The sequence below is a fragment of the Crassostrea angulata genome, unplaced genomic scaffold (genome assembly GCF_025612915.1).
Source record: "Crassostrea angulata isolate pt1a10 unplaced genomic scaffold, ASM2561291v2 HiC_scaffold_102, whole genome shotgun sequence".
NCBI classification, from domain to species: domain Eukaryota; kingdom Metazoa; phylum Mollusca; class Bivalvia; order Ostreida; family Ostreidae; genus Magallana; species Magallana angulata.
The window spans coordinates 153566-170598 of record NW_026441657.1 but is presented as its reverse complement, the minus strand read 5'-3'; the positions used below and the strand labels follow the sequence as shown (position 1 = coordinate 170598).

Below are 17033 nucleotides of genomic sequence, written 5' to 3'. Positions count from 1 at the left end.
AGTAATGGTAATGGTAATGCATTACTTTACTCATGTAATGGTAATGTAATGCATTACTTCAAGAAAATTAAGTAATGGTAATGGTAATTTAATGCCCAAATTCATGAAGTAATGGTAATGTAATGCATTACTTTACTATGTAATTCGCCCCAAGCCTGATACTGATGCACCTGACAAGCTTGAATGCTGAATCTGAGCAATATGTTTCGGATGCTGGAAGAGGTTAAGGTTTTTAGAGCTGGTTAAAGTTTTTGTTGCAGGTGCCCTCTGATGATTAATCTTAGTTACTACTGGTCCTAACTTCACCAAACTTGAATGGATGGTGCGTCTTATGATACTGATGCACTGACAAGCTTGAATGCTGAATCTGAGCAATAGGTTTCGGATGCTGGAAGAGGTTAAGGTTTTTAGAGCTGGTTAAGTTTTTGTTGCAGGTGCCCTCTGATGATTATATCTTAGTTACTACTGGTCCTAACTTCACCAAACTTGTATGGGTGGTGCGTCTTATGATACTGATGCACCTGACAAGCTTGAATGCTGAATCTGAGCAATAGGTTTCGGATGCTGGAGGAGGTTAAGGTTTTAAGAGCTGGTTAGATAAAGTTTTTGAAACAGGTGCCCTCTGATGATGATATCTTAGTTATTACTTGTCCTTACCTCACCAGACTTCCATGGATGGTGTGTCTTATGATACTGATGCACCTGACAAGCTTGAATGCATAGTCTGGTTTCGGATGCTGGATAAAGTTAAGTTTTTAGGAACAGGTCTTATGTTTAATAGATGATAGTACTATTTCAAACTTGCATAGTTGATTTAACTGTAATATGAATGAATCGCAGAGGTAGCTTCAGATGCAGAGCTTGATCTCCATTATCAAGGATGCTAAAAAATAAATCTTAGTTATTACTGGTCCTAACTTCACCAAACTTGAATGGATGGTGTGTCTTATGATACAGATGCACCTGACAGGCATGGATGCTGAATCTGAGCCATAGGTTCGGATGCTGGAGGAAGTTAAGGTTTTAATTGCTAGTGCCCTCTGATGATGATATCTTAGTTATTACTGGTCCAAACTTCACCAAAATTGCATGGATGATGCGTCTTATGATACAAATGCACCTGATGGGCTTGAATGCTGAATCTGAGCCATAGGTTTCGGATGCTGGATGAGGTTTAGTTTTTTGGAACAGGTCACATGTTTTATAGATGATAGCTTGCATAGTTGATTTAACTTTATTTTAAATTAAATGCAGAGGTTGCTTCAGAAGCAGAGCTTGATCTCCATTATCAAGGATGCTAAAGAAATCTCCTACCTCACTCAAACCAGCTCGATAGATAGATGTGTTTGTTGATAAATGATATAACATGATTCCTATGATAAAGTATTGTATGATATGAAACAATATTGTTTGATATGATACAATATGATATCATATGTTATATTATAAAAAGTTATACGATACGATATGATATTGTATCAATTTTTTTGATATTTTATGATATGATTATGTATCATGATATTGTTATGTATAGTATTGTATATTATGATACAATATTGTATAATATTATATTGTATTTTTAATTTATTATTTTATCACATGATACAATTACATAAGATATTGCAAAATATTATATTGTATCCTATGATACAATATTGTATATTCTATAATATTGTTTCATACAATATTGTATAATATGATATTGGTTTCAGTAATATAGAATTATATCACATGAAATTGTATTATATGATATTGTTATATTATATAATATTGTATCGTACGATATTGTATGATATGATATTGGTTTATATGATATATTATCATATCACATGAAATTGTATTATATGATATTGTAATATATTTTATTGTGTCATATGATGCAATATGTATAATATAATAATGTATTTTATAATATTTTACCATATCACATAATATTGTATCATTTGATAAGATACAATGTTGGAATCAAATTATATTGTATTATATGATATAATATCATATAATGTATCAAATATGTTTCAGTTTCATTCAATACAATATCATTCTATATTATACAATATAATATCATGTTTCAGTGTTATGATGTATTATGTAATATGATATTGTAATATGATACTATATTGTATTATATTTTATGATATTGTATTATGTGATCAAATACAATAAGGTATAACACAATACAATGTCATATCATACGTTACAATATCAAATCTCATTATTGTTTATTACGGTATTTTATTTATTATATGATATATATTATATTAGAGATATGACATGATGCAATATTTAATTTTATATCATTGTATTGATTAACATATTAACATATGATTATCATAAAAAAATTTATCAGATGATATACAATATTTTGTCAAAACAGAATCCATGAATATCCAAGATCATAAAGTATGATTTTCATATAAAATGATAAAGGTGGTCTTATGAAGGTGATGTCTCATAAGGGTGATGTAACACAGCACAAAGAAAGCCAACAACAGATCCAATTAAATTACTACTTTAATAGAGTTAACAAAAATACTATAGTAATTGAATCATTACAATAATAAGGCAAAAACAATAAAGAAAAACAATTAAGGATTTTACAATCAAAGAATAATTGTTGATAATAATTTAAAGTCTTTTAGAATGTCAGAGTCACTGAACAAGAGTAATGAAAAATATAATAATAAAAAGTCAGACAACACTTTGGGAAGCCGGGTGTAACAACAGAGGGAGACCGTTCCTCACTGGTGGTCGGTTGAGGACTGCTTCACTCTGTCCATGTCAGTTCGTATATACGGTCACTAGAAACGCCCCCTTGTCACTGATGCGTGGGCATTAACGTGGTCATTACTTTTGAAGCTCGTAAACTGTCCATAAAAGATCCAGTCGTTAAAATACGTTTACACAGTCTTTGTGTAGTAATTAGTTTAACTGTCAATCAGCCACACTCGAATGACAACAATTGTCAGAACGTCCTGGTCAGTGAGTAGATCATCGAGAAGAGTGTTGGTTCACCAGTAACTGTGTCCTTGATTGGCGTCCAGGTAGCGGTCTTCACGGTTCTGCTCTGTTGCCCCCGGCACGTGTACAAGTACGTCCTTGTCTAAGCGCTGCATTCTGCACGGTCGAATGACCTCTGTCATTCATGCGTCCAGGTAAACAGACTACTATAAGAGTACAGGTAAACAGCGAAAACATAGGAATTAATATTAAGTCATTAAATAGTACATAATTGTTATGACAATTAAACACAATTAAAAATGGGGTCAATTGTGTTACATCCGTCCCCTGCAAAAAGATGAATTAAGATTAATTCATATCATCAACATACATGGATATACATAAAAGAAGATTCATTATAAAATCAATAATAATTAAGTCCCCGTTACCACCAGTAAGTAATTATATGAGAGGTCCTCCACTACTTCGGTAGAACGAATGTAGTAACATAATATTTAAATATAACAATACAAATCCCGACTTCCCGTAAAGAACACTATATACAAAAGAACAAAACAAAATACATAAGGTTAATTGTCACCTTTAGTGCGTTCATACTCGCCAATGATTGTCGGGTACATTTTTCTGATGGCATCTGGGTCATCAGTCCCTGTGCTATATACTGAAGTCACCATTGGTGCAGACGGCTTGCTGCCTCTGCCAGCGTCAACATCGCCAGATGAGTTAATCATCACCAAAGGAAATCCTTCTCCATTCTCTCCCTTGTCACTGCCCCTGCCCTGTTTTCGCCACAATTTACCTGACCAACGCCTTTTTATTTTACAATAGACAAAGATTATTACAATTATAATTATTGCAGAAGCTACACCCATTAATACATATGCCCAAGTAGGTAATCCCCAGAAATCGAATAATGGGGGTACTGAATTTACCAGTTTTAATTCTTCAACCAGTTTGTCCATGCTAACCATTTCAAGATCATTTAATTTTTCAGGAATAGATATATTGTTTAAATTATCAAAATTGGAATGAACAGGTTTCCATAATTGGATGGCAGACACGTTATAAGATTGCATGAAAGTTGTCAGAAGGTTTGTCGCATTATATTTACTTTCTTGGTGATAATGAGGGGGTAATGTCATTGCACTTGTGACGGCTGAACAGGACTGATCATTATGCGCAATTCGAAATTCAAACACATAGTTTACATAAGTCGAGTGGCAGTTTCCAATAGGAATCTGAACTTATTCTCAGCCGATTTTGGTTTACGAGTGGTCTTGGGTTTAATATGACATGCGTTAACATCCATATCCAAAAGAGACCCATTCCCATTGTCAGTGTCAGTAGTAAGGTCCAAGTCTTTGTCAGTTTTAACATTGTCTTTTGCTCTAAGTCTCTTTTGAAGTTCCCACAGAGGAATATCATCTTCGGAAGAGGAGTCTTCTCGTTCTCTTCGATACTGTCGTGCTAGCTGTGCCAGCGGAACATTGTCGTCCTCATCTTCACTTTCGCTAGGGAGTACTTCGTGATCATGGTGTTCTTCAGTCATTAATGAATCTTGATCTGAAACTACAGATCGCGCTTCTGAATTATCATCAGAGTTTGGTGCTGCTGAGTGTGATTCATTATTCACGTCCTCTTCTTCTTCTTGTGGTTCATCATCGTCTGACTCTGACTCTTGTGGCATAACATACGCTGTTTTACGTAGAGGTTTTCCTGTATCATCCTTTGGAATCTCCCATTGATCGATCTTAGCAAATCTCAGCAACTCTTTGTGGGCTTTAGTGACCTTGCCATCGAGTTGGTTCTTGATCTTGAACGTTACTGGTGATGTTTGTTCAATGATTCTGTAGAAAGGCTTCCATCTGGATTGAAGTTTACTCTGGCGCTGATTGTTTCTGTAGTAAACAGGATCGCCTACCTTCAGGTCGATATCTACTGCTGTTCTGTTAGCATATTTAGCCTGTCGTTTCTTCGAGCGTCTTAAGATCCTATGAACTGTAGTAAATGCTTTGTGTTGTTGTTCAAGCGCAATTCTGTGAGGATCTTCTCCAAGGTACCGTCGCCTTGGTCTCAGGATGTTGTCAATTGGCAGAACAACGTCCCTGGTATACAACAGGTAGAATGGTGTGTATCCTGCTGATTCGTTGACGTTGAATCTGATGGCAGCCAAAGTTTGGTTTAGATGAATATCCCACGTTGTTAGGTTGTCGTCCATCTTCTTAGCCATTACATCATGTAAAGTTCTATGGAATCGTTCAACCTTGGCGTTGCTTTGCGGATGATAGTATGAGGTCTTCACATGAGATATGTTCAGTGCTTCTAAAGTTTCTTTCACAGTTCTGTTTTCGTTTTCGGTTCCATTGTCTGTGATTATTTCCATAGGAGCTCCGTGACGAGGGAAGATTTCCTCAATAATCAAATGAGCGATCGTAGCAGCTGTCTTGTCTGGTACTGCGTATGCTTCTGGCCATCCAGAAAGTAGATCTACAAATCCCACAATATACTTGTTTCCCGATAAAGACTTCGGATAAGGACCTGATAGATCTAAACCAATCTTTGCAAACGGGAACGGTGGAACATCCGTTATCTGCGTTGTTGGTTTAAGTTGTTTTAGGTTTCTTGTTGCACATATGACACACTTGCCGACATAATCATAATTATAACTCTTTGTACAAATTAGGCCAAAAGTACTTTTGCCTAATTGCATCAAACGTCTTGTCGATTCCCAAGTGGCCATTGTCATCATGGTACTGCTTGATAACTCCAGATCGGTAATGCATTGGTACAAACAGGCGTAATACAGGATCATTATCTGCGTTGGTGAGATAATAGAGAACATCATCAATTAAAAGATGCTTACTTCCTGTGGATTTTGTTGCCCGGCCTTGTTGTAGCTGTTTTACAAGGAATGCAATTTCTGGATCCTTAGCTTGTTCTTCAGCAATGTTGAGTTCTCCGTTCTCTTGTAACTCAATCTTGGGCTTATAAGGGATGTCTGGTTCTCCAATGTCCAAGTTTGTGTGTTCTCTAGGATTGATTGCGTTGGAATTAATAAAGTTGATTTCCAATGTGTTGTCATGAACATCAGGCTCGTCAAATTCCGTCGTACTAACTTCTGTAGTTGTTGGAGTCCTGGACAGAAGATCAGCACAAGTATTTTCTGTCCCTGGAATGTACTCAATCGTACAATTGTATCCCGCGATGCCGAGAGCCCAAAGTTGAATCTTCTTGTTCTTCATAGGAGCATCAAGTAGATACTTTAAAGGTTTGTGGTCAGTTCTTATCACAAATTTTGCGTTATGTAGGTAATGATCCAGTTTCTGAAGTGCAAAATGTATCGCAAAGGCCTCTTTCTCCACGGTTGACCAACGAGTCTGTGTATCGCTCAGTTTGTGGGACAGGTAGTAGAGTGGTTTCTCTCTTCGGATACCCGGAATAATTTCTTGATCATCGTCGTCTGTTTCTTGTACTAAACAGGCTCCCACTGCTGTGTCTGAAGCATCCGTATACAGAACGTACTCTCTGCTCGGATCTGGATATGACAACAATGGAATAACCGTCAAACTGTCTTTAATGTAGTCGAAGGCTAGTTGACACTGTGGGTTCCATTTAAACTTCGCATACTTCTTCGTTAGGGAGACCAATGGTTCAGCAATCTTTGAGAAATTAGGAACAAACCTGCGGTAATAACTGCACATTCCTATGAAACTTCTCACTTCTCGGACAGTTGTAGGGCTCGGTAAGGATCGAATAGCAGCCACTTTGTTCGGGTCTGGTTTAACTCCAGTTTTGTCGATGATAAATCCCAGATATTGTGTTTGTTCCTTGAGAAATGAACACTTTTTCGCTTTTAGTTTTAATCCATGTTTTCTAAGTCTATCGAACACAGTCTTGATATGTTGTTCATGCTGTTCCAGAGTTTCGGAAAAGATCAAAATGTCATCAAGGTAGGCCAAAGCACATGAATCTAAGCCCTGAAGCACTACACTCATCAGTTCTGAGAATATTTGTGGAGCATTACATAATCCGAAAGGCATCACATTGAATTCAAAGAGTCCTCGGTGACACGTAAAAGCAGTCTTTTCTTTGTCTTCTTCTTGTACTTGAACTTGCCAATATCCGGACTTTAGATCCAGCGATGTGAAATACGACGCTTTTCCTAGCTGGTCCAGTAGATCGTCAATCAATGGTAAGGGCCAGGAATTGGTCTTGGTCACCTTGTTCAATCGTCGGAAGTCTACGCAGAATCTTTTGGAGCCATCTTTCTTGTCCACCACGACGATAGGAAAACTCCATGGTGATTTTGATCTTCGGATGATGTTAGCTGCTAACATATCGTCTATGGCGCGATCTACAATCTTACGTTTGTTCAAAGGTGTCCGGTATGGTTTCATCTTTATCGGGGAATGATCTCCAGTATCAATCTTCATCTGTATGGTATTGGTGTGTCCTAGGTCTGCGTCCGACACAGCAAATAGGTCTCGGTGTTGTGAGATTAACTTCTCTATCCGTTGGCGATGTTCGGGTGGAACGTTTAACTCCGCTGTGATGTCTTGAAGATCATCATCCTTCCCCGTACTGGTAGTTGGTTCGATGCACATTTCGTCGACGGCGTTGATCTTACCAATGATGCTGCCGCGCTTCACCTTAAAAATCTTGTTAGTATTGTTAACCAGCAATACAGGCACTCTACACGATTGTCTTGTTTTCGCAATTGCACTTCCGATCATAAGGCCTGGTTCATCACTTAGAAAACATTTATCAATTGCATTAATTTCAACAGTTTTATTCACAAAGTTCGAATGGTTCTTGTGTTTTGCATAACACACAGTCGAGGTCTGAGGTCTAAGAACAGTCTTTTTGCATGCACGTAAGATAGAAGCTATATGAATATCTTCCATCATAGGGACATAAGTTTTACCAATTCTTAAACTTCCCAAATCAAAATAAAGTCTAACCCCGTTTTTAATTAACCAATCTCTTCCCAAAATGAATGATCTATTTACATTTTTGACTACATAAAACTCATGATCTAAAGTTAATCCACCAATTTTGAATCTAATATTTGCACAACCTTCAATTTTCAAATCGGCGCCATTTACAGATTTTAAATTTACTTTCGGTTTCGATAATTTTGAAGGATAAGGAAGCGACCAATAAACGTCTGCGTTAACCAAAGAAACGGCGGCGCCCGTGTCCAAAAGAGGTCTAAATCTTCGTTTTCCAATTTTAATGATACATGAATTTGGATTTTCAACCGAATTTATTGTAACAGTTGGTAATTTATTTTCAATTTTATATTTGCTCCCCCCAATCGTCCCGGCATGGACGGAGCGTTTTAGTTTAACTCTTCCTGACTTTCCTGATCATAAATCGCGATCTCGTCAATCGCTGCGACTTGCGGTGTTGTTTTCCGTGATGTAAATCTTACATCGGCACCTCGCGCTGCGACGCGTGCATTTGTACACTCAAAACTAAAATGGCCCCTTCTATGACAATTCCAACAAGTGATTTGCGATCGTGGTCGATGCTCATCGACTGCCAAAACTTTCTTGTGAATTACTCTTGGTTTGTTTTCAGGTCGCGGTTGGCGTTTATGTTGCTGTCGGTCGCGCCTAACCCTAAAATGATCGATGTCCATTGGCTCGCCCTTAGTATCTCGCGGTGAGAAGTAGTCGCGTCCTGTGCGTAACTGAAAACGCATTTGTAAATTTATTTCTTGTCTCGCGGATGCGATTGCATCGGTCATTGTTTGAGGATTATCTCTCATTACCTTTAACCTTACGCGATCTGAATGCAACCCATCTGTAAAAATACCCACTAACTGTACTTCTAGAACCCCTACAGCTTGTTCAGCGAGAGAAAGCAATCGTTCAGCGTAAATCTGTACGTTTTCACCATGTTCTTGTTTTACCGTTCTTAATAATTGAAGGGCATGTTGTGGGTCGTTTACTGCGTTGAACCTTTGATTTAGTTCCTTTTTCATTGTCTCCCAATTAACCCCCGGATTTCCCGACAAATAACGGTGCATGAACTCGCTAGCATGTCCAGAACTAGTTTCATAAGCTACAAGTTTGATTTTTTCATCAGGGACCCTTCTCAACAAAGCAAATTTCTCGATAGCCTTTATCCATTTCTTAAATTCTTTAGGATCTCCCTCAAAAGGTTTGATTTGAGTTGCCCCAAAAGCCTGACCAATGTTATCTACTATAGAAGTTGCTAACCCTTGCATTGCGTTAAGAAAAGCTTCTTCACCCATGTTAGTTCGCGTTGTGTTTAGTGGCAAAATACAGAACAAAAACTTACCAGAGAGAATGTAGAAGATTCCGAATTAAATTTCCTTGGCAAGTTGAACCCGTTCGTGATGCAACTGACACTGATAGATGCAGCAGATCCTGGTCACGGCACCAAATTGACTCTGTAACACAGCATAAAGAAAGCCAACAACAGATCCAATTAAATTACTACTTTAATAGAGTTAACAAAAATACTATAGTAATTGAATCATTACAATAATAAGGCAAAAACAATAAAGAAAAACAATTAAGGATTTTACAATCAAAGAATAATTGTTGATAATAATTTAAAGTCTTTTAGAATGTCAGAGTCACTGAACAAGAGTAATGAAAAATATAATAATAAAAAGTCAGACAACACTTTGGGAAGCCGGGTGTAACAACAGAGGGAGACCGTTCCTCACTGGTGGTCAGTTGAGGACTGCTTCACTCTGTCCATGTCAGTTCGTATATACGGTCACTAGAAACGCCCCCTTGTCACTGATGCGTGGGCATTAACGTGGTCATTACTTTTGAAGCTCGTAAACTGTCCATAAAAGATCCAGTCGTTAAAATACGTTTACACAGTCTTTGTGTAGTAATTAGTTTAACTGTCAATCAGCCACACTCGAATGACAACAATTGTCAGAACGTCCTGGTCAGTGAGTAGATCATCGAGAAGAGTGTTGGTTCACCAGTAACTGTGTCCTTGATTGGCGTCCAGGTAGCGGTCTTCACGGTTCTGCTCTGTTGCCCCCGGCACGTGTACAAGTACGTCCTTGTCTAAGCGCTGCATTCTGCACGGTCGAATGACCTCTGTCATTCATGCGTCCAGGTAAACAGACTACTATAAGAGTACAGGTAAACAGCGAAAACATAGGAATTAATATTAAGTCATTAAATAGTACATAATTGTTATGACAATTAAACACAATTAAAAATGGGGTCAATTGTGTTACAGTGATGCTCCGTCTCGGTGAGCTTAGTAATCTATGATTACCTATGTTTTTATTTTGAGAAAATAACATAACTTGAAAAAATATATAATAGTAAAATATTTACAGACTCCATACACATTGCTGTTCAGGTTGACACCCCTCTCCTCCCCCCCCCCCCCCAACCCCCCCCCCCCCCCCCAACACACTCGCATTGGTCTCAGAACATGCTTGTAATGTAGAGTCCCTACCAGGTTAATACATTGACATGGTTTTACCCAATTTGTCCAAATCTGCATGTGGAGGAGCATATTTCTATCAGGATACACAATAACCTCGATTTAAACGTAAACTATAAAAATTATTGTGGGAATCAAAAATCTGTTTAATTTGTTGGTACAGTGTACTACATGTACGGATGAACGTTGATCCCTTGTCAGGTATAGTTTGAGTTTGATCAAGAATCGTCCCTTTCTGAGCATCAAGGAGTACCTGGTAGTAATTGAAAACATTATTCTCCTCTTTTTCAGGAAAAAACTCACATTTAGAAGTAGAAGGCGGTGTTCTAGGAAATCAATTCAGTGTCCAGTTTGATGTGGAGATCCAAGAGGTAGGTGTCAGTCAGGCTATCATCTAATGAAGACAATTGGTATTATTGGACAACATCTATGAATTTGTATAATAACGTTTTTAACAAGAGATCAACTTTGACCTGACTGTTCAGTTGCAGCTTATGAATTAATAGCAGAGCCATAAAAATATTCACATTTTCTTGACAGGATTTAACTTTATTAAGAGTCAAAGTAGTTTTGTTTTTCTTTCGAAAATCGATTTCCAGTTAAGATGAACAACAGCGTTGAGAAAATCAATGTCAATATTGTAGGAAGAAAACAGTGTAGCCATCAGGAACCTGAACTTGTTGGTAGAAGACGGTATTCTGAAGAAACTCCATGATCCATTGCTACAGTAAGTGTCAGGCCAGTGTCTGACCAGATACTGGAAATCAACTTTTATTTGCTCACTAAAAAATTTCATGAAGTTCAAGAGAGTCTCTGACATTATTGCAAATATTTTATGCAGTGAACTATTCCTTGTCGTTTGGTTGTAATAACAATATGGGTTTGGATTAAGCTTGGTGCAAAAATTACCGGTAGTTGCCCCATACCAGTTCATCCTGGGTAAACCATAAAATAAAGTCATTGTGAATAAAAGTTGGTTTACAGTAAATTCCAGCAAGGAATCAGTGAATATGATGAGGATGGTCCTCATTAGCTTATGTTGAAATCTTGGAAATCACTGCTATATCTGTTAGAGGACTGACTGATCCCACTGTGGGGAATAATGACCAGTCCTGCTACTGACACTATTTAAGTTTCTTGTGTTATGAAACAGTATTAATTAGTACAAAATTAGCTCATGTTTTTGTGCACAGTAAATTGCAATTTTTTTCCATGGGAAGAACAGTAGTTCTTTGGCATGGCAACATAATTTTCCAACTAAGCTACAGATCAACAGCTTGAGCAATGTAAGATTTGTTTTTTCAGACTTAGTGACAACAATGCTTTGGGCTCCTTCTTCTCTCTGATGGAACAGTTTTCTCGATGGAATATTTACAGACAAGAAACCTTTCATCACTTCACAGAGAAATATCCTGACATAGTCTCTACAGATACGGATGAAGAGACGGTTTTGTTGCTCCAAAATCCACAGATTTCTGATAGGTACATCACATTAAGTGGTGTCATTCCATTTTAAAGTACATATGTTTATACTTGTAGCTGATTAATACACATGAATTGAGGACTTTATCTTCTTCTGAAGTCTTCTTTTTCCTGACAAGCTCTATTGATATTGGACAAGTTTAACTTCTTTAGCAATTGTTGTAACACATATGGGTGTATTCTTGTTAAAATTATCTTTCATGAAAGCAATATCGCTATACTTTTAATCAAAAGGAAACAACTTTAATTAAGTTAATAATATTGGAATCATTTTCCCAAATGAAATTTAAGATCGTGGATCCTTATGAATAATTAGGGTGAAAAATTCAATTCTTATTATTATCAAATTCTCTTTGGAGGAATATGAAAATATTTTGTTATTTAAACTATTATATTGCAGTATTGATTTATTGTTAGATACATATTGATAATATCATCTGTTTGTTTCAGCCTGACTCTGTGTGTGATGTGGTCCTTCACCATTGACCCTTTATGTCGATTTCACCCTGACCTAAGGTTAAAGGTCATAGTTCACAAGCAGTGTAAGTGTAATTGATGTACCCTGGTACAACATGGAACATGTATAAATAAAGGCCTCCTGTGTTTTAAATGATGTTATAAGTGGGCTCATTAAGAATATTTTACATTGTGTTCCAGTGCTGGAAGCAGATCAAGAGAATCTGATTAAGTAAGCTCCACAAATGTTCCAGAAGATGGTGGACTTGTACGGAATTGAGAGAGGGATTGATGCCATGGTACAGCTGATGAGTGGGGGCTGACACAGTTCAACAAACATAGACTGATATATCTAATTGATACTGACTGATGAACAGTTCAACAAACATAGACTGATATATCTAATTGATACTGACTGATGAACAGTTCAACAAACATAGACTGATATATCTAATTGATACTGACTGATGAACAGTTCTACAGACACCAGCTTGATGTCTGACATATTTACAGACACTGAATTGGATGTCTGACATATTTACAGACACTGAATTGGATGTCTGACATATTTACAGACACTGAATTGGATGTCTGACTGAAGTTTACAGACACTGAATTGGATGTCTGTCTGAAGTTTACAGACACTGAATCGGATGTCTGACTGAAGTTTACAGACACTGAATTGGATGTCTGACCGAAGTTTACAGACACTGAATTGGATGTCTGACTGAAGTTTACAGACACTGAATTGGATGTCTATTGTCTAATTAATGTATCTGATTGACACTGACTGGGTACTAGCCTAACAGAGCAGAGCTGCGATTGGCAGTCAGTGTTCCTGATCACATGATGTCAGTTGTCTGACCATCTGTATGTAAAATTCGCACATTGTTCAATTACAGCATATTCTCTAGAATCAATGAGCAAATTTTTACCAAACATCCATTGATAAAGGAAAAGCAAAATATAAAATATAGAGTTGAGGATCCTTCAAATGAAAGGTAATTAAAAAAAAAACAACAATAGGATAAATGTCTCAAAGGTGTTTATTTCTTGAGACTCTCAACAAAAACATGTTTAAAAAGATTAATTTGGTAAACTCTTGAAAAAAGTGTTTCGAAAATTCTGTCACAGAGTGTGATGCAATGGTATTACTATGCTGGGATCCTAGTTTAGTGTTTGTTCATTTTGGTACCCACAAAGCAATAATGAACTCAGCAGTAATGGTTTCCCCTGGGATGTATCAGTATAAGGGGTACAGTCTTCAAAATTAGTTATATTACTATGAAAGCATCCTTATATAGTGTATTAGTGTTCATTTAAATTTGTTAGCCCAAGGAAGGGTTGCAAAGATACATGTTCTCATGTTATTGTTGTTTCTTGGGTGAGTGATGTGGCCCCTGGGCCTTTTGTTAACGATGCGGTGATTTGATATCAAGGCAATGAATAGCTGTACATGTTTTTGAATCATGTCTTGTTATATGATCTTTCTTTTTTTTAAAGAAATATGGCATGCACTAAAAACCTGAAAAGCAGAAGAAAAAATAAATAGTAAAATTGTTTTCATTGTTTTTATTCCATTGAATGATATAATTACCACACAAAAATGAATGAATAATGTATTTATTCAAATTTATAGTCATTCAAACTTTTGAAAACTCGGAGTCCCAAAAAATGTCATAGCCATGGTTTGTACCGACTTTGCTTTTGCTTTAAGGTAGTCCATCCATAGCTGAGGCAAATTTAGCAATTTTGATTGATCTATACTACATCAAATACATCTTTTAAAGTTATTATGAGGCCGACACAAACCAAACTCGGGAGTATGAATGTAGTCAATTAAATGAACTTTTTGCACTTAAAACTTTTTTAAAGAGCTGTCAGCCCTTTTGGAAAATTTAAAAAAGTCATTTTCTGAAAATAGGTATGGTTAATTATGAATTATTTTAGCATATTCGAAGAAAGGGAAAGCATTTGCAACTTTTTACCAAGAGAAGTGTGAGAAAATTACTAGTACTAAAGAAATATATTTAAAAATGCATTTTTCCCATATACTTTAATGTTAACCTCAACATATGAAAAATTTGTTAATATTCATTTTTTTTTAATTTCAAAGGCGAATCTTTATTATTTAATAAAACCCTTAAAATCACACAGAGATTTTTGTGATCAAACTTGAAATCTATTAGATATGAAATATGATAGTTAAGGATGGACTACCTTAAATATAATCTAAAACCATACCTGCTATGTGAGATACTAGTGATACCTACTTTTAGCAAACTTTTTTGAATCGCTCTTTTCATAGAAAACAATTTTTCCTTCCTACTAATGTTATTCCTATATTGAATGGTTCCTTTGTGTAAATTGTGGAATAGAACAGTTGATTGTGTTGTGCATATGGTATTTATACATTATATTCATAGATTCAACCAATCTTGATCTTTGAATTTTAATCCCAACTGAAAACTTAATCAACCATTGGCCAGATTTTGTGTCGAGAGCTGGCAGGAGCCCGTCCACATTTCCCAAGCACAGCTAGTAATGAAGTTGTTAGTCTGTGAAATACTGAATTTCAACATATTTTTTGATGCACATAAGTAGATTCTGCATCAGGAATTCAGGCATTGTCGATTTACAATGCTTGTAAGATATCGTGTATACCTTTTATAAGAAATTGTGTAAATACAGTTAGAAAAACATCACTTGGAATTTTCAAGAAACTTGCCAAGGTATATTTAAACGAGATACCCGTCGTTCGGTAGGTTAGGATTGATATTATGCTGATAAAATATTAAGCTTTGTTGGAGAAAAGAAGCAATAATGTACACCTCGGATAGTTCACACAGAAAAATGCTATTTCATACCTTTGTATCTACGTTTGTAATGCTCCAAATAAATAGCTTTTTGTGGCATTTTGATATCTTGAGATGATTCTTTTCAAAAACCAGCTAGGCTGTACGATTGGGTGTTTTTAGGCCCTTTCACAATTGACGCACAAACACTTCACAACACTTTGCAATCGCGGATTGTTTTAGTTTCGCACGAACTCTCGCATATACATGTTCCACAATGTCTCGCATTCGTTGCATGCATGTTTTAGTGGTCGCATCAAGTCTCCTTAAAATAGTGGAAACGCTTGCTATTCAAACGCGGCCGACTGCGATCAGAATTATCGCAATGCAACCCACGAACATTAGTACAAACGTCTTCCAACATTTTGTGTACTCGTAAGAGTGATGCACGATTTTTTAAAAGTCGTGAGATGAATCGGTCGCACGACTAGAAAGTCGCCAATTGTGAAAGGGGCTTTACATATTAAAGGTAGAAAATTATATTTCCAATCACTTATTAAAATTTTAGGACAGGCACGTAGCATCGATTTTTGAAAGGGGGGGGGGGTCTCATCCAAAAAATTTTGACAAGAAAAAAAAAATGAAAAAAATAAATAAAAAATGCTACGTGCCAGTAGGAAATGTATATTTTAGTATTTTTAGATCGGAAGTGCGGAAAATTGCAATTTCCTATATATGTCTGAATTTGCAATCTCTGTATTTGTTAACAAAATTTTTTTTTATGAAAAAGTACATGTAAAGTACATTAGACTAGTATAGATGTTTTAATCGACTATGGATGTTTAATGGACACTGACTGAATGCATATATTTGTTGATGATATCCAATCGTGGTTTTACGACATGGTTATAAGATATAGCCATGTAATATAGGGCTTGTCAATCTTATGAGATTCGTATATACTTTTATTGGAAAACTAAGAGAGGATGTTGGTTGTTGCAAGGGATGCATCCAGTCTAATATACCCATTAAATTGTGTGCAACAAATAGAATTGATGCAATATTGGATACATTTTATTTGATCCTTTTATCCAAAGATCTAGGCTACTGTTCTCAAGGATTTGCATGAGGAAAACCCCATTATCCATCAAAACCTTGCTCGGTTTCGACAATACTAATACTTTACCTGGAAATGGTTTTCTTTTCTTTCACTAAAATGCACTATATGTATTTAAGATAAGACCCTGTAACTGCAATTCGCAAAATACACGATTCTTGAATGACCAGGCACTTGCACGCAGCATCTGGGGTGGGGCTCACCCCCCTTTTTTCTCGCAGCAAGCAATTTTCTTTAATTTACCGATATAACGTACATAAAAGTGAATTAAATTATTAAGTTTCCCTCCCTAATTTTTTAAAAAACCTTTTTGGAGCATTTAAAACATTGAAGTATAAGATCTGTAGGAAGAAATTAACAGTGAAATTGAAAGTTATAGGTACACTACGCCCAACGGATTCACCGATTAGGATTTTCATGATTTTAAGAAGTTGTTTTTTATGCTTTTTAGGATGAGTCTGCCCCACCCCCTCCCCTTTTAATAAAAAAAAACAAAAACAAAAACGTGCCTGCATGATGACGAAAGAAAAACCATATAGCTATACCCCCGCCCCCTCCCCGGGATCCGACAAAATTCAAAAGTGGCATCGATCAGAGAATTAAAGGCTAGAACCAGGGACGTATATACTATATATACGTCCCTGCTAGAACCTATACATTGATGATTATGAAGTTTTATTCTTGCTGTCACCGTTTAGATGGTTGTTATTGGTCGATGTTGACAACTAGTGACATGTATTTTAGATCAGGATCTAGAACATATCGTAAGC

General features: G+C 36.4%; 1 protein-coding gene and 1 long non-coding RNA gene across 2 annotated transcripts in view; one reads left to right on the top strand and one right to left on the bottom strand.

The window, feature by feature from the left end:
- The window catches only part of LOC128169135 (centromere protein P-like), a 28427-nt gene extending 14515 nt beyond the window's left edge, over positions 1–13912 (top strand). Inside the window, exons 5-9 of the mRNA XM_052835296.1 lie at positions 10705–10784; positions 11058–11140; positions 11719–11895; positions 12346–12437; positions 12553–13912. Coding sequence (XP_052691256.1) covers positions 10705–10784; positions 11058–11140; positions 11719–11895; positions 12346–12437; positions 12553–12587 — 467 coding nt within the window. The 3' untranslated portion in view covers positions 12588–13912. The remainder of the gene's footprint in view (positions 1–10704; positions 10785–11057; positions 11141–11718; positions 11896–12345; positions 12438–12552) is intronic.
- LOC128169137 (uncharacterized) lies at positions 2497–10201 on the bottom strand. Its single transcript, XR_008241502.1, has 2 exons — positions 9271–10201; positions 2497–3167 (listed from the first exon to the last, which is right to left on the bottom strand). It is a non-coding gene; the product is annotated as an uncharacterized LOC128169137 (long non-coding RNA).
- Positions 13913–17033: the final 3121 nt, after the last annotated feature.